Below are 22,098 nucleotides of genomic sequence, written 5' to 3'. Positions count from 1 at the left end.
AAACATTTTCCCAAAAATAAAATATAAAGAAAAGAACCCTACAAATAAATCTGGAATTGATAGGTGAATTAGGCTTCGACGTCCTTGATCCAGTCATTATGAGTTTGATTGTTGCAAGAGAGACTCAGCATCTTCACTCCACGCTCCTCAAATTTCTTGGTGTAAGCTGCAATCTTGCCCAATTCTGTAGTGCACTGAAAGTCATGAATCTTGAACTTTCCATGGGTTGTCTCCACTTCCAGGTTGAGAAGAGTATCTCCAAGCGTCAATCCCGGTATTGTCGTTCGGTCGCGATTTTGACTCCAATGGTGTTAGGAGTTGATGAACCCTTAGTTGGGTCTATCTACCTCTACTATTTAATAAAGGCTATAGGTTGGGTTTATAATATTTAATAATTTTAAATATTAAAGCATTTGTTTATATATTGGCCCATTGACCCCATAGACCGAGCCCAATCCACCTGAACTTGTCTCAGGTCCTACAACATTTCCGAACACCTTGATCATCATCGCCTAGTTGTTACCAATATAACAAAATGAGGTGTCTATATGATCAAATATTTGGCTTAGTGCACATTATCGCCTAGCTGCTACCGGTGTGACAAACTAAGGTATCCACACAACCATGCACGTCTGTGCATAAAACCTTTTGTCTTAAAAAATTTATGGGAAGGTTTTGCTGCCTAGTTGTGTGGCCCTTGCACAAACGAGTGAGGGCCAATGAGGAGACGCACAGGATCATCCAACAAGAGAGATGGAGCGGTCATTTTGCCGTCCCCTTGTATGTGTGTGGACGTAAAGAAACACGACTAGGCATCATTCTTTTTTTTCAAAATTTATATATTCTTCTAATTATTTCTCACACCACATGTATTGTTTCCATCGGCATTTTCTCTATTATTTTCTTGTTTTCTTGATTTCCATTCTCATATAATCATCCAAGGATCGATTACAAACATGCATATTAGGTTAACTTTATTTCATCATCATCCAATTCAATTTATTCAACCCCCACCCCCCCCCCCCCCCGCAAAAAAAAAAACACAAAAAAAAAAAATTAATAAAAACAAGATCTATGTGACCACAAAGAGACCAATTTTGTGCACACATGTACATTTTTTCTACATATCAATCATATATTATGTCATGGTCAAGTCTTAGTCCAAAACAGAATACTAGAAACATCCTTCCTTCAACTTCTATAGCTAGGGGAGGCCATGGCTTTCGGTTCCACAATGTGGCACTTTTGTAAACCAAACATTAAATAAAGAAAAAACATCCAAAAATTTCTAAGTCATATCTCATGATACAAACAAGTGAAGCTTCCTTGTAACTTCCTTTTGACACTAACATCTCTACCTTTCTCTCTCTTTTCTTAAGATGCTTTTTGGAATCATCTTTTTGTTTTTTCTCTCAATGATTTGGGAGTTTTCTGTACTATTTTGGCCATTAAAGATATGATATGTTTTGGTTCACAACCTGGGAAAATAAATTGATAAGGGTGATAAAGGAAAAAAAGATTATTGTCTTATTAGTCAACTAGGTATTGGGACCTTTAAAGTCAATTTAGGCAATTGAGCTTAATATGGTTACAGAAGCTGAAATCTTTACCACCTAAATCATGGAAGTCTAGAAGCCCAATAAAGGGATAGGGGGAGGGTTGAATGTGAGGAGGATGGAATTTGCATGTCACACCAATGATAATGTAGATAGTTTCATCATCCATATGGGGTTCACATGGATTAGAATAAGAGAGAGTATGATTCATAATATTGGGATCGGTCAAAATCCGTTTGTATTGATAAAAAATGATCAAAAATTGGATTTGGATCAATTCCCGTATCGACCAGTATTGATAAAAAAATATTTAAAAAATTTATGAAAAGTAAAAGTAAAACGAAAATCACGGTCAATATTGATCCTATCCCGAGATTACGAGCTATTTTAGAATAGTACTAACCGATACATACTGATCTGATCCCATGATTCGACGATCTGATCGAATTGGCTGATTCAGGAAACTATCCACTAATATTGGGCAGGATCTGTCATAACTCAGTATCGGTCAAGATTGATACTGATCTGATTTGAACGATTTGACTGATTTGATTTGAGATTATGAACCATGGGAGAGAGAGTATCAGTATAAATCCCACACCTCGTTATGTGAGAGGATGCACGTTGGAATCTATACTCCGACATGGTGAACTTTTTTTTCCCATAAAATTTTTTGAAATGGGGGTATGGGAGACCCTTCTTATGATATTTGGCAATGCATTGATGAGCCTTTTAAGTATACGATATAGTTATATCAATACTTCTATCACATTTTTTCTTTTCAAAGAGAGGAAACTGCCTATGCAGCAGACCCTTTGAAGGGTTCTTATTGCTTGAATTTCGTCACCCACACGGCAATGTTATTGGCCTCCAAAATTTGTCAACATTCTATCAATAAGTCAAAATGGTTTTCAAGGATTGAGCTCCTCTCTAGGGAGCCCAGCACACCCAAGGGGCATCCAACTGTTGGGCTGTGCCACACACATCTTTAGGTGTGCGTCAAAATGTGTGCAGCACAACCCAACCCTTGGATGCCCCTGGGGCACTCCCTGGGCACTGAGCTCCCTGGAGAGGAACCGGATCCGATTTTCAACCCAATCTACCATGTGAAATTTATTTTATAACTAAAGTTGGTAAAAAAATAAATTTTTTTATTTTACATTTTTACCTTTCTAATATAATACTTTTTATTGACCCACCCATATGCCTTGATGGGCTTTAAAACCCGTACAGCTAGTATTTCTCTTGGGCTATGTTTGGAGGCTAAGAAAACAAAAAATTGAAAATGAACAAGTTGTTCATCAGCCTCAGAGTCCATCAATATCTGAAGGGGCGTTGTTCTCTATGCCGTAGCATAGGCTGCGCCCAGGCACATGGGATGGACGCAATGACCACCTTACCCCTAAGTAGCAGGCCCATGTGTCTGGACGCAGCCTGCCCTACGGCACACAGAACATTCTCCCATATCTGAAATACTAAGAAGGTCACTATGCCCAAATGCCCAAAACACTTTAAGGCTCTGTTGGGGGTAATAAAGCCATGGCAAATGAGAAATAATGACAATTTATGAACTCCAAGACAAAGATGTAGGTATTAACATTTAAGGACCTTAAATGCTAATAACTCAAAATACCCTTGGGCCATGGTTGAGAAATAATTGACTGTACTACAGCTTTAGTCCATCACTCTCTGCAACGTAACAGCTACTGAGGAATCTCAGAAAGCTTTTTCTTTAATTCTAAAGAAACAGACTTGCAGATCACCAATCTAATTAAGAACCCAAAGAATTACAAAAACCACTAGAGTTTATAAGACAAGTATATCCCTTTTAAATAACTGAAGTATTTTATAGATATCAAACAACATTCTAAATATCCTTCTTTTTCATGCCCATTTTGCCATTACTGACATGCCGCCGGCACCCAACAAAACGGCAAGGTAAGCTAACATCTGAAGCTTTATACTGCTCTGCAATTTGGGTCCTAAGAAATCAGCTGCCAAGAGATCAACCAATGCCATATAGTTAAGTAACCCAGCTGAACAAGCATTTAATAGTCCCACAACTATCAGAGATGTGGGACTATTGTCACTATACACATTTGATAATCCAATCCCAAGTGCAATCCCGAATGGTGTTGTTGTTGAGAAGAAAAACACCATTATTGCCTTCATCTTGTTCCCATACTCTGCCTGATCATGAAAGAAAGTTTAATTTGTTAAAATAAAATAGATTTTGGACATCATGCTCTGGCTCTGATACTACTTGTTGGGATTCGTGTAGAATTCACCCTTAAAAGCTAGCCGTAAACATTCACAAAAAAATATATCAAATACACAATGTTGATCTTAGTGGGACATTACAAGTTAGGGTTTTGGTCTTTTAGAGACCGATGGGATATCTTACTTTGCATAGGGATTAGTATTGGGACTTGAGTAGAACTAATCCTTAAAAGCTACCCATTAAGGAGAGAGTACCCAAGTTGTATTCGGCTCTCCGGCTTCCAGCCAGGGCGAGAGTTGGAGGATCCAGCCCAGCCAAAAACATGAGTGTTTGGGTCATTTCATAGGTAGACCCTCCTATGAAATGATCAAACCCCCCTTGTTTTTGCTGTGCTGAATCCTCCCGCTCCCACCATGGTTGGAGGAGAGCCAGGTCTGCCCAAGTCGTTGTAAATCTTCATATCGGGCTACTTACATCTAATTTGGGATCGGTGTTTTCGCGTGGAACCCTAACAGTTAGGTTCACTCTAATCCCCTTCTTTCAAGAGAGAGAGAGAGAGAGAGAGAGAGAGAGAGAGAATCACCTGTAAAATACATCCACCAAGACCCATTCCTTCAAAGAGTTGATGGAAACAAAGAGCAGCCACAAGTGGTTTAATGGTGCAAGGATTCTGAGAAGCCCCTAAAGAAAGCCCAATAACCACAGAGTGAACTACAATACCTAATTCCAATACCTGAAATTAATTAAAAACAACCATAATAATTAGTCTTAATTTTATAGGTTAATTCTATAACTTAAACAAAGAATGAAAGAGATCAAACACCAAATATTAACCAACCTGAGCAACGATTCGATTTCTTAATAATTGTTCACTTGGTTCTTCCTCTTCAATGGTTCCAATTGCATGATAATGCCCAGACTTACATGAATCATCATCAGAAACAATATTCCTTGAAGATGTTTCCACACGTCCATTACTATTAACTTTCTTATAAAAAGTCATAGCAAATGAATCAATCATTAAAGTCATCACAGCAGATAACATAGCTACAAAAGTAGTAAAAGGAAATTTCTTCCATGGATGTTCAGGTAAACATGGAGATCTCAAACAATCAAAAGAATCAGGCAATACATGCATATACCCAGTTGCAAGAATTACGCCGGAAGCGAAAGCTCTTACTAAAACAAAGAGATCTCGATCTGGTTGAAGTGCTGGAACTGAACGAGAAATAAGAGGAAGAGATACACCTATCATACTAGTTATAAGTATGGCAATGAAAGCTATGATCTTAAGCTTTTGTGCTTCAGGTTTGTCATAACATTCTCCGGTGGTTCCGGGCCCACATGGTACCGGAGTTCCGATATCTGGTATGCCGGAGGTTTGGAAGATGAAGGAGAGGAGGAGAGAGAAGAAGAGTGTGAGAGATGCTTTGGTAGTGGCCATGGCTATGTTTGGAGTTTGAGAGTTTGGAGGAGGGGGGAGAACCGAATTTGGTTCTCTCTTTATGGTTTACGTTAGTTTTGTATGGTTGGGAGTAATTACTTCCGTAGGATAATATAGTACGTTGTGGCCTAGTTGTGGGGTTGGGTAATCAAACTTCCCAAAAATAATTTAGGACATCAAATGGAATGTGAATTTTCTAAATAATACCCTTGAAATTCTCTTTATTTATTTAGCTGGCCATTGGGATATACATGGTGTGTGTGAATGAAGATAGTAGACCAGGGTTTTAAGAACCGGTCTCGACCCAATATCGATCCGGATAATCCCGTATCGGTCTAGATCGGATAGATTTACCTAGGATTCTATTAAAAAAAATGAATTTCTTACCTTTTTACCCTTGATTTGTATCGATCCATTGATACAGGATTGTTCTTGGATTGGGATTAGGGACCACCGATACTAATACGGATCAAGTGATCCCACTGATCCCTAAAACACAATGCTACCTAGTTGTTCTGATTGAAACGGATTAGAATCAACTGGATCTGGTTCTCAAATAAAAAGAAGTTTTAGGATTTAAGTTGTTTTCGATCAATTTTCAGCCAATTTGTGTCGATTTCAGCATAATTGGAATCTATGAAGGTCAATTGCACTGCTTACTTGAACAGTCTAGCTTGGTTGAATACCTTATCCAAAGCTGTCTGTACGAGGTTTTAAAAAATGGAATTGAAGAATCAGCAGAGTGCAATCACGATTCAAGTTGCTTTGTATCAACCTCTTTATACAACTTTTTCTAGAGTTCTACCAATTCTTAGTTGATTCCAACAATTCCAGTAACTCCTTCGATTTGATTCAGATCAAAATCAACCATTTTAAAAATTGAGAATCGGATCGATGTATCGATCGATCAGATGATTCCTAGTCATTTTCTTTGTAATCTATCTTGAATCGAACCGATTCATAGGCTGAACCGATTCGATTTTCACCATAAATAGATAGGTTCCCAATTCTTGAACCGATTCAAATCTGACTCCTCTCTGACCAATTTCATGGGCCATTTTTATCGATTTTCAGCCAATTTGGGTCGATTCCCTCAGAATTGAAATCGATGAAGGTCAATTCAATTGCTTACTTGAACCTTGGTAGCGGTTGAATACCTATCCAAAGTTGTCTGTCCCAAATTTTTAAAAACGGAATCACATCGAGAGAATCAGCCGAGTCCAATCCCGATTGATGTTGCTTTGGATCAAGCTCTCCATCCAGCCTTTCTAGGGTTCTTCTACCCATTCTTGGCCGATTCCAACAACTCCCGTAACACTTTTGACCTGATTCGGATCGAAATCAACTGAATCCAATTCGGAAAACCGATTCTAGCTTTTAAAACCCTGATCTGACCTCTTATATGGTCTTACCTTATTCAAAGATGATACCTTGTGTAAATTCCATCATTTTGAGGGGCAACAATATAAACCTCGTGGTAGACATGTGGTTGGCTTAGATTGCCTGTGCCATACACGTAATAATGGGATTCAAAGAAATCTGATGTGGACGTGACTTTCAATTGGGCAAGACATCCGCCATTAATTATGGTTGAAAAGGGGACGTAACTGCTGATCGACGATTCAAATTAATTATCCGAACCCGATCCGACCCATAAACCCGTCCATTTTTTTTTTCTTCAATATCAACCCATTGAATGCTCCGGTGGAGCATTTGCAAATAAGCCTGCTCCATATTTCAGATTACCCATGGATCAATCGGACTGATTCTTTTCATTGATCTTGTTAAAATTAGGTCTATGCACTAAATGTTAAGCCAAAAACAAAATTGTATGTTTGGTATGCATTCTAGAAGTAGATTCTAGGTCTAGAATGCTTTCTGAAACCTGTTTCTTTTAATAAAAAAATAGATCCAAAATATCTAGTTCACGGATTTACCATCAGTGTGTAAAATTTCATCGTTATACTCTGGTGATTAAGATGTTGGGAGGTTGAAGACGTCAAAGACGTAGGTCGCTCTCCCCAGCCGATATCTTCTGCTGTTGCAGAGAATATGATGAGAAGGAGATGAAGAAGAAGCCAGAAAGATGAACTCATCTTGGTGTACAACATATTCGTTTGGTTGTTGATTATGAGGAAGTGAGGATTATAAAGGATAATCGATTTTGGTCTGTGGTTCATAAATGCCCTGTTTCTTCAAATACCTAATCCAAAATTCCAAATTCAAGGACAGTAATTTAGACCATCCATGGCGTTATTTTTTGAGGTCTTACTCTGTTTTTTATTTTTCAGGTCTTGGGGAAGGGAAGGTGTGAACTAGGATGGGTTTTAGCTTTTAACGCTGCACACTGTACCAAGCACCAAGTGCATAGTGGACTTGTTCACTCATCTTTCTACCAAAAAAAAAAAAAACTTGTTCATTCATCCATGGCGTTGTCGTTAGGCTAAAATAAAAAAAAAAAAAAAAGAATTTTGGATGCTTCTTTGTGTTATCAGACGGATTGATTGTAAACCAATGGAGGGGGTATATTAGTCATTTGAGAAAAAATTTAATAAACATCGTAACACCTAACTAACGGAGTGGGAATTCAGGGGGTGCGATTGTATAATTTAGAAACACAGGGAGTCACTTTGTATTTAATACAAATCTTAGGAGGTGGAAGTGTAATTTTCCCTTGTTTTAATGATCCAAGAATGCAAAATCGACCTAGAATACATTCCAAAAATGCATACCAAACACAGCTATTGCACTTGGAGTCGAGTCCAAAGCCTGCTTTAGAATGATTGGTGTCTTTCTTTATTTTTTTGTTTGGGCAAAACATGAATGGTGTCTTTAAGGACCTTTATCTGCTCCATTTCTTGGGCAGCTCCATTTCCCCAAGTTCCTCTAATAGAGGGGACGAAAATGACCACCCTACCTCTGCCCGAACATATTGCTCATATGGGGTCCACCCCTCTATTAGAGGAACTTGGGGAAATGGAGCGGACAAGAAATGGAGCAGATAAAAATACTGTTTTCAAGGGCTCAAGACACTCAAACATCATTTTTAAATTGTAAGTATTTGGTAGTGTAAATAACCCAAACCTGAGTAACCTCGGGTGTAATTTATTAATTTATCAAATTTTTTTTTCTTCTGAGAATCAAAACCATAGTTAGAAAAAACACATATAGTTCGTGTATTATACACATAAACATTCGTGTGATTAAAAAAGAAACGATTTTTAACATAAAAAGTATCGATATGATACATGTATTATATACATACGCATTCATGTGATTAAAAGGAAATGATTTTTTTTTTATAACACAAGGTATTAAATGCTTATAATATGTTTTAGTCTAGGTTTCTTGACTCGACTCGCCCTTTTCAAAACTTGGTGAGTCGGAAGAATCAAACTTGGTTAAGAGCGAGTCTGTTTTTTTTTTTTTTTTTTTCAATATCTTCATTCTTCTCCTTCTATGAGTGAGAAGGGCTGAGGCTATGATTGCTTCACATGTTAAAAGAAAAAAAGGAGCTAACATTGAACACAACAAATAAAAATTATAGGGTTTTGTTTAGTTGTAGGCCAAACTTATGTTTTATGAATAGTATATGACCTAATAAAAAAAACCAGACTTGAAAAGGTTCACATGACTTAGGCATAAACACCAAGTCTAAAATCTCAGACTAACTTAGACTTGGTTTGAGTCTAAGCAAGTCTAAATGATTCTTGACCAGGTTTATGCTTCTTTGTCTCGACTTAGGTAATTAGTTTGAGTAAAAATCTGGCTTTCTAACTGTATTTTACATGCGTAATACAATTAAAAAGCTTTGTTTAAATAAATGGAGAAGGATAGGCACGCACCACCCATGTGTGGTAAACTAGTGGTTGGCACCAATGGGGTGCCATACAAGAGGGGGAGCGAAGAAGAGGGGTATTGAAAGAGTGGTCACTAGTTTATGGTACACCGATGGTGTGTTCAGCCTTTTTCCTTAAATAAAAAAGGGAAGTACTTCTTCATCCAAGAGTGTGGCCTATGCCAGCACTCCCATGAATCTATCTCCTTCCTTCCCATATGAAAAGACAACTCTGCCCCCTTGGTTTAAAGAGGAGAGAGATAGACACATGGGAGTGTTGGCGTAGGCCACACTTCTGGTCAAAGTTATTTTTTCTTAATAAATAATTAAAAAGAAAACGTTCTTTGCAACGGAGTGTGGTCCTGCACGCACACGACGGCTAATGAGATCGCACACAAAAGCATCAAGGGATGGGATTTCCACCTTTCATGGAGCGGAAGGTGGTTATTTCGCCACCATGGGCGTGGGCGGTACAGTCCCCCACAGAGAGAAAATTTTTGGGTAAATTACATGATTAGCTACTTTTGGGTTTTCATTTACAAAACTGTCCACCCTCTGTTTGAGTTAACAAAAATAGACAAAAACAAGTTAAGGTTTACAAAACTGAATAAAATAGTGTCTCTCCCTCCCGCACTTACTTTTTTAGATATTTTTACCCCTGTCATTGCCTTCTTGCCCAGGCATCCTTCGTTCCCTGCAACCCTACCCTTGTCCCAGCCATTGCCATTCTCTGCTACCCCAATTGACAGAGGGAAAAAAAAGAGAGATTTTTTTAGAGGGGAACTGCCGAGGAAAGAAGGAGAGTCACTGTTTTGTCTATTTTGTAAAACTGAACTTGTTTTTGTCTATTTTTGTTAACACAAACATAATCCGTTTGATTGCAAGGGGAACTAAAGGGAAGGAAAGGAAAGGAAAATTTTCATACTTAAAAAAGAAATTTTTATAATCATTACCCCATGTGACACCATGTGCCAATATCAATAACTCTAAATCATTCCATATTTGATAAGAAATTGAAATAATTTATATAATCACATCGGATAATGATTACAAAATTTTTTTTTTCAGATTTGAAAATTTTTCTTTCCCCTTGCAACCAAACGCAACCTACATAGGGTACACAGTTTTGCAAATGAAAACCCAAAAGTAGCTAATTATGTAATTTTCCAAAAAAAAAAAAAAAAAAACCGATATCAAAACCCAAAATCCTGATTCCTGAACTTGTCGCCGTTCGCCCCTTCTTCGCTTGAGGCAGCTTTGGAACCCTAATCCCGATTCCATAATCTAGATTCTGTTCTTCCATTGTGCCGGCAACAGTTGCAGCAGCGAGTGCCCAGTCATTCCAGATTTCGTTCTTCGGACAGTTCTCGCGTATGTATGCTTAAGAGGAAGAAAGGCGTCATCGTCAATATCGACTCTGGCGCTGACATTATCGTACCTTCCAATCTTCTTTATGCTGCCACGAAAGCGTAAGTCTTCCCCACCCCGGCTTCTCATTTTGTGTTTTTTTTTTGCGGAACTTCTGGGTCTTTTTGCCACGAGTTTGAACTAAAACTAATGGTCTACAGCTCTGTTTGTGCTCCTGAGCTTTGCATTGGGGAAAGGGACTTTCAAACCTGATGAGAGGATTGAGCTGATGACTTTAGATGTTGTGCATAAAATTCTTATTTAAAATTTTAAATTGCAAAACGTAGGAATACTTATAGAGGAAAGTTTGAAAATTGATTTTTATTTTAGACTTGTTCGCGGTTTGTTATAGAGGAGATCTTTAGGGTCTGTATTTTTTCCCCTTTGGCAGACTGAATTGAAGTTTATGTAGTCAGAATAGCTCTTATGACTGATGTGAATCAGGCCTAGTTGGAGGGTATAAGAATGAAGCATAATTATGTCCATATTAAGGTTGAGAGTGAGTCTCGTTGGACCAACTGAGGCCTTCGTATCTGTCTTCTAACCCTTAATCTGCAATAGAAATTAGGATCAAGAAGTTGCTGATTTAGGGCCCAAAATGAGATAACCTGTGGACAATGGAATAGAAAAATTGTGGACTAAAAGATAGTAACCAGAATGGAAGAATAAATATGATTTTTTTTTTGAATATTTATTTTTGGGGTTGTATCGGATTAATTTAATATTTCAAAAACTAAATTGGATCAGGCGGATAATCTCTTCAAGTGGTATTCAAGGGCCACTGAACCTTTCACCTGATTTGCAAGATTCAGATATGAAGTCTAAGTCAGCATTCAAAGGAGAACAGGGGATGTGATATCTATTAAAAGAACAAAATATTAATATGGACACAAGTTTTAAATTCCGATTCCTGCTGAAAATCAAATATTCCAATGAAATTGTGAAAAATTTGGTAAATTGCACGTAAATTTCGATTGTCATTTTGTTTTGACCCTTGTAGAAACTGAAATATTTCGCTGAAATTTGACATGAGCGAACCAGTCATACATCTAATGGCCAGAATATTGTTTATTAGAGTTGAACAAAGAAGCAATAATAAGAGAAGTTAAAGAACGAAGAGGGTGACTAAAACAGAGTATAAGAAAGGATTAGAACAGAAAATTACTTAGGAAAAGCTAACTGTTACCTGAAGAATATGGCTTTGCTGATCTAGCTGTAACAGTGGCTGGCAATATGGATTTAGAAAGAAGAAGCAGGGAAAAGTAGAGGAAATGCATTGGATAGAGAGCGCACTTACACACTTCCTTTCACTTAAAAAAAAAAAAAAAAGAGAAAAAATATTACTTTCTGGGCACATGTTCCTTAGAGGGGGTAATGTAGTACTGGATTGAAGACTCAAAACAGTAGCCAAATAATAAGATCTGTCACAGAGGAAGTCCCAGATTTAGGAGAAATTAGAATAAACAAGATCAGATGGTTAGGGTGAGCTAAAACTTCAATCGAGTTCAATATATGGATAGAAGAATGGTTGCTGAAAGTTTGAATCGAATCAGATGGTTAAATCAACAAGAATGGGGCAATCCTAGTACTAGTAGGAGTGGGGGTAAAACAGTAGTTTAGCTAATAAATCTAGGGTTGAGAAATTAAGATTGGTTGATGGAATAAATCATGAACAACGACATATAATCAGTTACTTAAACAGGTTCAGTAAATCAGAATCAATTCAAGCATGAAATAGGGCTTTAATGGAGAAAAGGGTAAAACAGGGGTTTTACCATAACAGACAATCGGCTGGTCAGAACAGCCTGAGACTTGGATCGAGTTTCCCAATTTGAGCTATTGAGATTCAATCAAAATATGAGCAAATTCTAATGGTTGGATAATCTACACAGATTTCACTCCAAAAACATGTAGCATTTGATCTTCTAGAAGCAAGGATTCTAGTTGCAGGAATTTCCAGATTAACTTACTTGTTAATGGCAAAAGAATATAAAAGAATAGTCAGCATAACCAGTTGAACATGAGCGATGCAAGAACATGAGCAATAGACTGATACATCTGGGCTTCTCACTGCAAAGTGTCAATCAAATCAAACACCAATCCCTTTCCTTGATCAAACACGAGGCTCTTCAATGGAGAAGACATGCAGCGGCAGCACCAACTTGGTTGTTTATAAAAATCTTGAGCTAGGGATTAGCTCTTGGTTTGCTTTTATTAACAATAAAATTGAGTTAGAGTATGATTAGGAAATCCCTAACCGACTCTATCCTAAAATAAAGATAAAAACAAAGTTTGAATTGGAACGGGAGATCCCATAACCGATTCATCTAACTAGCCTAACTGATGTGGATTCCACTAGCCTATGTTGATGTGGATTCCACTAACTAATACCTAAGGAATTACATAAAACAATGTAACTTAAATTGTCAAATCCAACATGCTTAAGGAGTTATGGTCTGGTCAAACCTCAGTTGGTGTGTGCGAATGTTATTTAAAATTGCCTTGAATGGAAATAAATTTTTAGACACCAAAACAGAAGATTAATTTGCCTCTCTTTTGGTTTTTAGGCTTTTAGCAATGTGTTATCATATTTTTATGGAATTTTTAGATTTGAGCAAAACCTCGCATTTGAAAGTTGAAAATTTCACCTACCGCCAAAACTCTAGTTTTTGTTCTTGAACTTGGGGGTTGATTTTTTTCTTCTTTTGAAATTTGACTTTTTAACTATTTTTATTGGATTCAAATAGGGGGTGTTTGTTTATTTATGAATAATATCTGAAGTAAATGAAATAACAAATATAAAAACATCGGGATATCGAAACACAGTTTCGACCAAGATTTAGAACCATGCTTGTGGCTGATCCAGAGGTGTTTCCCTTTCCATCCAATAGTAGAAATGATCGAATTAATCTCCATAGAATGAAGGGCCAAAGGGCTTCCTACAAGGCAATAATCCAATGGTCTGTAAGTGGCCAAACGAACCAGTATGAATCTAGAATAATAGTCCAACTTAGACTTACGGTCTACAGCACTAATATTCTAAATATCTTGTGCTTATGATCGTTATGAATAAATGCATGTTCTATAGCTCGGGCAGCAACCAGAGACATTAAATCTCTTTAGATTTAGGAATTCATGTATCTGTTCTTACATCAGAACTATGTTCAAGGGTGGTTTCATTCTATATTAACAAGACCGAAGAGAACATTAAGCAATTATATGAAAAGACTTTAGCTCCTAGATTTTAGAACCTGTGTTACTTATTGGATTGCTATCTATTATATATTTGTTGCATTGTCTAAAAACGAGATCACAACCAAAATTTTCTCCTCTCGTCTCTTAAAAACTTAAAAGTTGGACTTAACAAAAAAAAAAAGAGTAGCCAAGAAGGATCAACTCTTCAAGTAATAAATTAGAGAGATTCTTATTTGATTCGATCCATATAAAGGATCTAGTCTTTGAGTTTCCCATAATTCAATGCTTTTCTCGTATCTCTTCATTAAAAAAAAACCTAGAACAAAGGATGTAAAGGGGAAAGAAATTGTTAGCATATAATTGCATCACTGACTATCTTGCCAACTTTAGATTATCGTTGTACCAATGTTCTTCCAACAAAAGGAAAGGAGATAATCATACTGGAGTTTGTGTGTGTAATAATCTGTAATATAAACACATATCTTGTAACATATCTTATGATAGAGAGTCCCGTGTAAGGAAGTGAGGGAAAGATTTAACTGCGGAGGGGGGAGAGGTTGGGGTTCATATTATAAAATAAAAAATGTATGGGTCCTTACACTGATAATTCAACGACATATTTTGTCCCAAAAAATAAAATAAAAAAGGATTGTAATAAAGGTAAAAAATGTAAAATATAAGGGTGGGGAATTTATACTATAGAAATTTGTGAGGGAAGAAAATAGAATGCTCAAGGTTTATAAGATGTGGAGGGCCAAGACTGAGATTATAGGTCTGATTGCCTTTGCCACAACAAGGTGACTGGCCTCCTGGGCTTTGACAACCTTGGACCCAATTACAGTCAAAACTACAAAGGACAAACAAGCGAAAGCACCACCCATCCCCCCCCCCCCCCAACACACAAACACAAAAGAAAAAACCCCTCCCCGGTGGTTTCTGTCTTCCTATGCAAATTTTTTTAGGATTTGTCACTTGCTGTGATGGAAAAATACTCATGCTGCTGGTGTATAAATGCTGGTTTGAGACTTAGAGTGGCCACTTTGTGTGAAAATGGTGAAGGTTGGGACTGTATTCAGTCCATCCTCCTGGCACCCTGCAAAAGTGGGATTTATACACTTTGTAACTTCTAGAAACTCCAATATCCTTGCTGTTTTGGCAACAACCTCTTTGCTTTTCTGTCTTCTACTCCAATTTCCACAGTCATGAAGTGCACCTGTGGAGGAGTTGAGATCCTTCATTCCATGGGTTCATGACTGAGTTCACCTCACCAACATAAAAATTGGTCTGTTTGGGTCTGCGGCTTTCTATTCCGTGGACTTCTGTTTTTCTCAGGATCTCATCTTATTCTTCTCCTTGTTTTTTTCTTCTTCTTAGCTACATGTGTTAGGTTGGATGCAAGGACCATCCAAATTCCAAAAAGATCCTGATTTGGCCAAAGAGAGTCGTTGGTTGGTGACTAGTTGCTAGTCTCATACCTATGTGGGTACATAAGCATACTAGCTTTCCGTATAATATTCCTAGAGCGGATCAGCTTTATTGCCTTTCACCTTTAGCAGGATCCTGAAATTTGCCATCTAATGTAGACCAGTCACAAGTGATAACCTGTCCACATAAGGATCGCAAACTTCAGGTCCAGCAACAATAAATACTTCGATCGGTTCTCAGATTTGCAGGAAATTTCACAACAATAAAATGAAAAATAAGAGATTGAAGAAGGGAAGAAGAAGATAGGGTAGTCTCTCTCAGACTCGTGTCTCTCACCCACGGCTCCTCTCACTGTATTTTGGCATCCCACCATACTCTCTCACAGAGCAAAGCACAAACTTATGTTTTTTTTCCCTCAATCTCTTTAATCAAATTCGTGTACACTAAAAAGGAAGGGTAACCCAATCATTAACTAATAAGGTAACGTAAATTGACTAAGAAACTAAATCAATGAAAGAAATCGACTCAAAACAGGATTCTAACTAAACTAATAAAGTAAATCCCGGTTTCCTACTTTCTACCCATATTTTATGCCCATTAAAGTGCCCCGTTACAAAGAAAACCCATGGGATCAAAGACCCAACACCTACATTACCCAATCCAAGGCTTATGTCCAATAAGATAAGCCCTTTAGGTGATTTATCTGCATCACCATCTCTGTATGTTTGCTTGCTAAATAATATTTGTTTGTCACTGCAGTAGTAATCTTCCTTATTTATTCAAAATTATTTAATCTCAGTTTTATTGCCTTTCCCCTTTAGCAGGATGCCAGAATCCTGAAATTTGCCATCTCTTTATATTTGCTTGCTAAATAATATTTGTTTGTCACTGCAGGAGTAATCTTCCTTATTGATTCAAAATTATTTAATCACAGCTACTTATACAGAGAACTTTCTTCCTTCTGTAATGGAACTTCTTCTGATTCAGATGGTAAGGATTGTTCTTTTGGGGTTAAAGAAGAAGACATAGGAAAGAATGAGGGTTCAAAATCAGTAGTAGATGCAGTTTGCCGCATTTTGATGAGTGGTCCTTGGGGACCCATGTTAGAAAATGCTCTATCTATATTGGACGAAAAACCTCAGCAAGAATTTGTCATTGGAGTCTTAAAGAAGCTAAAAGATGTCAATTTGGCCATTAACTATTTCCGATGGGCAGAAAGAAATACCTCTAAAGTAAGTTTAGAAGCATACAATTTGCTTCTTGGGATAATGGCTAGCAGTAAAAACTTTGATCATTTGGAGAAAATTCTGGAGGAAATGAGCCTGGGTGGATTTGAGCCTTCAAATGACTCTTGCATCGAGTTAGTTGCTAGCTGTGTCAAGGCCCAGATGCTGGCAGAAGCTTATAATCTCATTCAAATGATGTGGAAGTTAAGATTCCGTCCTGCATTTTCGGCTTATACAACTTTGATTGGTGCTCTTGCTAAGGTTCGTGAACCTGATCTTGCACTCACCCTGTTTCGTCAGATGCAGGAGTTAGGGTATGATGTGAATGTTCATTTGTTTACTACTCTTATCCGTGTATTTGCCAGGGAAGGCCGACTTGGCATGGCTCTTTCTTTATTGGATGAGATGAAGAAAGACTTTTTTGATGCAGATATTGTTCTTTATAATGTTTGTATAGATTGCTTCAGTAAGTTGGGTAAGGTAGATATGGCCTTGAAAGCGTTCCATGAGATAAAAGCTCAAGGCCTTGTTCCAGATGACATCACGTATACAAGCATGATAGGGGCTCTATGTAAAGTTAATAGACTTGCTGAAGCTATGGAGCTATTTGGGCAGATGGAAGTTAGCAGGAATGTCCCCTGTAATTATGCTTATAGTACCATCATCATGGGCTATTGTTCTGCTGAAAATTTTGATGAGGCTTACAGGTTACTTGAGCGGCAGAAAGAGAAGGGTTGCAGTCCGAGTGTCATTATATATAATGGCATCCTCACTTGCCTTGGGAAGAAGAGGAGAGTGGACGAGGCTTTTAGGATCTTTGAGAAGATGAAAAAAGATGTGATGCCTAATCTTAAAACCTATAATATACTCATAGACATGCTTTGCAGAGCAGGAAAGCTTGAGGATGCTTTTGAGATTCGTGATGCCATGGAAGGGGCTGGTTTATATCCTAATATATTGACTTTGAACATAATGGTAGATAGGCTGTGCAAGGCTAGAAAGCTGGATGAAGCTTGGAGTATCTTCAGTGGCATGGATCAATTGGGCTGCACCCCAAATGTAATTACATTCTGTTCTTTGATAGATGGATTGGGTAAAAATGGTAGGGTGGATGATGCTTACCAATTGTTCGAAAGAATGTTGGATGCAGGTGAGGTCCCAAATGCTTTTGTTTACACATCTCTCATTAGAAACTTCTTCAAGTGTGGCAGGAAGGAAGATGGTCACAAGATCTACGGAGACATGGTCCATGGAGGCTATTCTCCCGATCTAACCCTTCTTAACACCTACCTGGATTGTGTTTTAAAGGCTGGTGAAATTAAAAAAGGGAGGGCCTTGTTTGAGGAAATTAGGGCCTGGGGTTTTGTTCCTGATGTATGGAGCTACTCAATTCTCATCCATGGCCTTGCGAATGCTGGCCATGCATCAAAGACCCATGAGTTGTTCTTTGCAATGAAGGAACAAGGTTGTGTTCTTGATGTTTGTGCTTACAATGCCATCATTTATGGATACTGTAAGTCAGGTAAGATGAATGAAGCCTACCAGCTGCTCAAGGAGATGAAGATGGAGGGTCATGCTCCCACCATTGTTACATATGGATCAGTGATTGATGGGCTTGCCAAGATTGATCGGCTGGACGATGCATACACGCTCTTTGAAGAAACAAAATCAAATGGGATAAAATTTAACGTAGTTGTCTATGGCAGTCTTATAGATGGGTTTGGAAAGGCAGGTAGAATTGACAAAGCCTACAGGATCATGGAAGAATTGATTGATAAGGGTTTGACAGCTAATTTATCCATATGGAACTGCCTGCTTGATGCCTTAGTTAAGGTGGAGGAAATCAATGAAGCCCTTATTTGCTTCCAGTGGATGAAAGACGAGAAATACAGCCCTAACGCTATCACTTATAGTATTCTTATAAGAGCTCTCTGTCGCATTCGGAAGTTCAGAAAGGCCTTTACGTTATGGCAAGAGATGCGGAAACAAGGTTTAGACCCTGATACAATCACCTACAACACTATGATCTCTGGGCTTGCAAAGGCAGGTAACATAGCGGAGGCTAAACAATTGTTTGAAAAGTTGAAGCTAGAAGGGAATGTGCCGGACTCTGCTGCTTGTAATGCTCTGGTACAAGGTCTTAGTAATGCTAATCGAGCACTTGACGCATACATGATATTTGAGGAAACCTTGTTGAAAGGTTACAACCTCTATGCCAAGACCTGCATTGTCCTTTTGAATGCATTGCAGAAAGCTGAGTGTCTTGAGCAAGCAGAAGTTGTTGGTGCTGTGTTGGAGGAAACAACAATCTCTCAACAAGCCTCAAGATCATTGTAACAATGGGGGAAGGGGTGGGTAAATTACTCCTTGTTGTAGATAGATCTGTATTACTTAGTTCCTTTCAGCCTGTTTAGAATTCTTAAGATTATCTGTCATTTTCTGCGGAACAGTTGATGCGACAGAAAACATGTTCTTGTTGGCCATTAACTCGTCAAAGCTTCTGTTTCCTTGGCTGCAGTTGCTCCAGAAGTATATATAGTTTCGACTAAAAATTTGAATAGAGAGCATACAGCTGAGAGGCTGCCAAGGAATATGGTGCTCATCTGGACAGTAAGGTCTAAAAATCAAGTGGTTACTTTCATTTTCTTTGTTGACTTGTGACCTTAATGATCTCCATGCTGGGGCAATTTAGTTATGATACAACCTCAGGATTCCATCTGATTCATGCAGTGGCGCATCAATTTACCAACATGGTCAGACTCGCATTTGTATCAGGTATCACTCTGATGTAGGAGACCTTGGGGTACTTCCTACAACAAGGAATTGCAATCACCTTAGATGATTAATCTGATTTTCTTTTTCCCCATATGAGAAAATGTTATATAGCTTCTAATTATAATTACAAGCATCTGATTTAATTTTGCAGATCTTCTAGTGGAGCCTACAGAAGGATCTTCCATTGAAAACTGTAAGATACATCCTTCTATTTGTTTTCTTCCTCGTAGGGCTATGTACCCTAGTGTTTTCTAGGATATGGATATACTAGTAAATGGGGGTAACTCTGTATCCTTTGGTGTCCTCTTGATGCAATTTCTTTTTAGTTTTGAACTCTATCGGTCATCCCATAACCCTTCCAAGTAACTAATGCGAGAACTCCTCCCCCTCTCCCACCAAAAATAAAATAAAAGTGTAACTAATGCAAGTAGAAAATGCCTTTTCTCATACTGTTTTTTGACCTTCATTCAATGGAGATGACATTTGTTCTTGAGGATTATGGAAGTAGCTCTCCTGCCAAGACACACTAACTGTCCTAATAATTTGTGAGATGGTTATCATGTCTGAAGCTCTTGGATCCCCTGCGATCCACTGATCCAGTGTTTGACAGCTCTCCACCCCCTCCCCTATTTTTCTCTGGTGTCACATCTGTGGTGTTGCCTAATCACCTGCTCTTTGGGAATTCATGGTGACATTGATCTGTCAGTCTCAGATTAAATGATCTAACTGGATGTCAGCTATATCTGTGCATACTCACTCCAGAATACTTAAGCCCTGAAAGTGTCTAGTTTGCTGATACAAAAACCCATGTTTGGATGAACTCATAAATATGCACCTTTTGACCCGATCTTATGGTGTTGCAAGCATGTACTTTCTTGGTTCAACACCAGATTTCTTTAGTCTAATGGTTGAACAGCTTGGGTCTGCATCATGCACATCAGTGGGGTCTTGGTACTGGATCATCATTTGCTGTCAAGTGCTTTGACCCCACATTTGAGACTAGAGTGACAAGATTGAGGTTGGGTATGCTTTTCAGGTTCAGCATGTTTTATCTGCACATAGTAACTTGATATGCCCCTGGATATTTTTACATATGAAACTAATTCTCATTGTTTTCTACAATTTGCTTTGTATCTGGTACAGGCTGGATGTATCAAAGAGATGACATGTATTCATGCAGAACAGAAGTTACAGAATTATAATGTAATTTGGTTAGTTAGCCATTGAATTTAGCTGAGAGTTTCTTTTTCTTTTTTCGTGATAATAAGAGAGATTTGATTATCTTTACTTCTTGTCTTTCATCTGCATGTTATTTAATTATTTATTTTTTGCTTGTTGGTTCTTGAAGGTTTCCAATGCATCACTTTCCAAGCTCATAAGATAGGAGGTGGTTAGATATCTTCCTGGATGATTGAGGAAGTGGATGACTGAAAATTGAAGAAAGTTGAAGAACTAACAAAACCCATTGTTGATTATTTTGAGTGGAGAGGACAGAGCAACAGAATATTATCGTGATGATGCTATGAAAACCCCTAGAGGTTTTTAACATTTATCATGGTGCCTGTGGTGTGCTTTCCTTGCCATGAAGATTAGTCGCTATAATTGGATTACTTGGGAGCATCAGACATGAGGCAGATATTTATGAAAAAAAGGACATACCCAGTGCACAAGGCTCCTGCCACTACGGGGTCTGGGGAGGGTCATAATGTATGCAGCCTTACCCCTGCTTTCACAGAGAGGCTGATCCCAGACTCGAACCCGTGACCACTTGGTCACAATGGAGCAACGTTACCGTTGCACCAAGGCCTGATGAGGCAGATATTTATATGTCCACTTTTTCATTTTGTATTGACATATCAGATATGAAGTGGCAGAGCAAAATCCATCATTCAAGGTCTTAATATATACTCCTTTTATTTGGTCTAATCTGATTGTGCAAGGAAATTCTGCAATGGCGATGTGTTGGTTGTCTTTCAGCAGATTAGCGCCTTGGAGATTCTCACCCCTCATCAGTGGGAGCTTGTTTGTGAGGCAATTATGGAACAGCTCTTATATTGGAGATCATTATAGGTAATCCCTTTCTGTATTATTTATCAGGGGAAGGAGATCTACATGGCTATATTGGGTCTTTTCGTTTGATGGTATGATGTTGGGTGTGTTACCCTTGTATTTGATTTTCTTCTGTACTTTCTTGTATATGTGATTCTGTTGTATACTTGGGATGCTTGGCAGCTCATTCTTTTTTCTTCAAGCAATAAATTGTTATTCGTGATAAGAAGAGCATGCAAACGAAGTCCTGAATGTTGATTCTATTTAGAGATTGTAGGACAAAAAAAGTGGACAAGGTGTGAGAACTGTACACACAAAAAGGGAGAATTGGGTGTGAATAACTCTCTCCCTCCTCCACTCCCCCTCCCACCCCAGTACACACAAACAGATTAGTAATAGTGATTAGAATTGGTGGATCATACACTTGAGATGGGTCACACAAAAGTGAGTGACATATACATAATCCATGTTTTTGTAAAACAGTTGGATTAGTTACACAAACTTTTTAAATGGAGTAGTTAAATCAACTCTCTAAATGTGCACGGGGATGTGTGTCTGCATGGGCCCGGCATGCATCCTGGTGCGTGCCCAGCAGCCCAGCCATTGGATGCCTCACTGAGCACCCCTCTCAGGAGAGGAGCTGAATCCCTCATCAAAAGATAATGTGTAGATTGGCTCACATGGAAAAATTTTTGCCTTACTTTTTTTGGGTTTTTATTCTGAGGAACATTATAGATCATAGAGCCTGATTACAATTGGGAGAAAATGGGGAGGCAATATTGCTATCTGTTGTTACAAATTCCGCATTATAATATAGATTATATAATTTACGTACTATGGGCATAGATTTTACCTAATTTAAAATTTCTGTACTATGGACTGAGTTGTGGAAAAATGTAGGGAAAAATCACGAGTTGTTTCTATTAATGCATCCGGAAGCTTGTACGCCCGATCTTTGGAGT

The 22,098-nt window shown here is 38.2% G+C and overlaps 2 protein-coding genes and 1 long non-coding RNA gene across 3 annotated transcripts; 2 read left to right on the top strand and 1 right to left on the bottom strand.

Moving 5' to 3' along the window:
- Positions 1-72: 72 nt before the first annotated feature.
- Positions 73-15,920, top strand: LOC122639946. Its single transcript, XR_006329607.1, has 3 exons — positions 73-200; positions 14,170-14,173; positions 15,908-15,920. It is a non-coding gene; the product is annotated as an uncharacterized LOC122639946 (long non-coding RNA).
- Positions 3,415-5,229, bottom strand: LOC122639943 (fe(2+) transport protein 1-like). Its single transcript, XM_043832999.1, has 3 exons — positions 4,616-5,229; positions 4,361-4,510; positions 3,415-3,746 (listed from the first exon to the last, which is right to left on the bottom strand). The coding sequence occupies exons 1-3, from the start codon at positions 5,219-5,221 to the stop codon at positions 3,441-3,443; spliced, it is 1,062 nt and encodes a 353-aa protein (XP_043688934.1). The 5' UTR covers positions 5,222-5,229; the 3' UTR covers positions 3,415-3,440.
- Positions 15,921-15,964: 44 nt separating the features above from the next.
- On the top strand, positions 15,965-19,484 carry LOC122639161 (pentatricopeptide repeat-containing protein At3g06920-like; the record flags this gene model as incomplete). Its single annotated transcript, XM_043831990.1, has 2 exons — positions 15,965-18,657; positions 18,827-19,484. A coding segment is annotated over one exon (2,685 nt), but the record flags the coding sequence as incomplete, so codon positions are not given.
- Between the last annotated feature and the right edge of the window lie 2,614 nt (positions 19,485-22,098).

The sequence above is a fragment of the Telopea speciosissima genome, chromosome 9, assembly GCF_018873765.1.
Source record: "Telopea speciosissima isolate NSW1024214 ecotype Mountain lineage chromosome 9, Tspe_v1, whole genome shotgun sequence".
Taxonomy (NCBI): Eukaryota; Viridiplantae; Streptophyta; class Magnoliopsida; order Proteales; family Proteaceae; genus Telopea; species Telopea speciosissima.
The sequence above is the reverse complement of the archived record's forward strand: the minus strand, read 5'-3'. Positions and strand labels throughout refer to the sequence as shown.

Excerpts from the sequence above, each read along its gene's own strand:
- LOC122639943 (XM_043832999.1), bottom strand. The coding sequence starts at position 5,221 with ATGGCCACTACCAAAGCATCTCTCACACTCTTCTTCTCTCTCCTCCTC. Across the intron at positions 4,511-4,615 it reads GAAATCGAATCGTTGCTCAG|GTATTGGAATTAGGTATTGT; the intron begins GTTGGTTAATAT and ends AATTAATTTCAG. Across the intron at positions 3,747-4,360 it reads TTGGTGGATGTATTTTACAG|GCAGAGTATGGGAACAAGAT; the intron begins GTGATTCTCTCT and ends TTTCATGATCAG.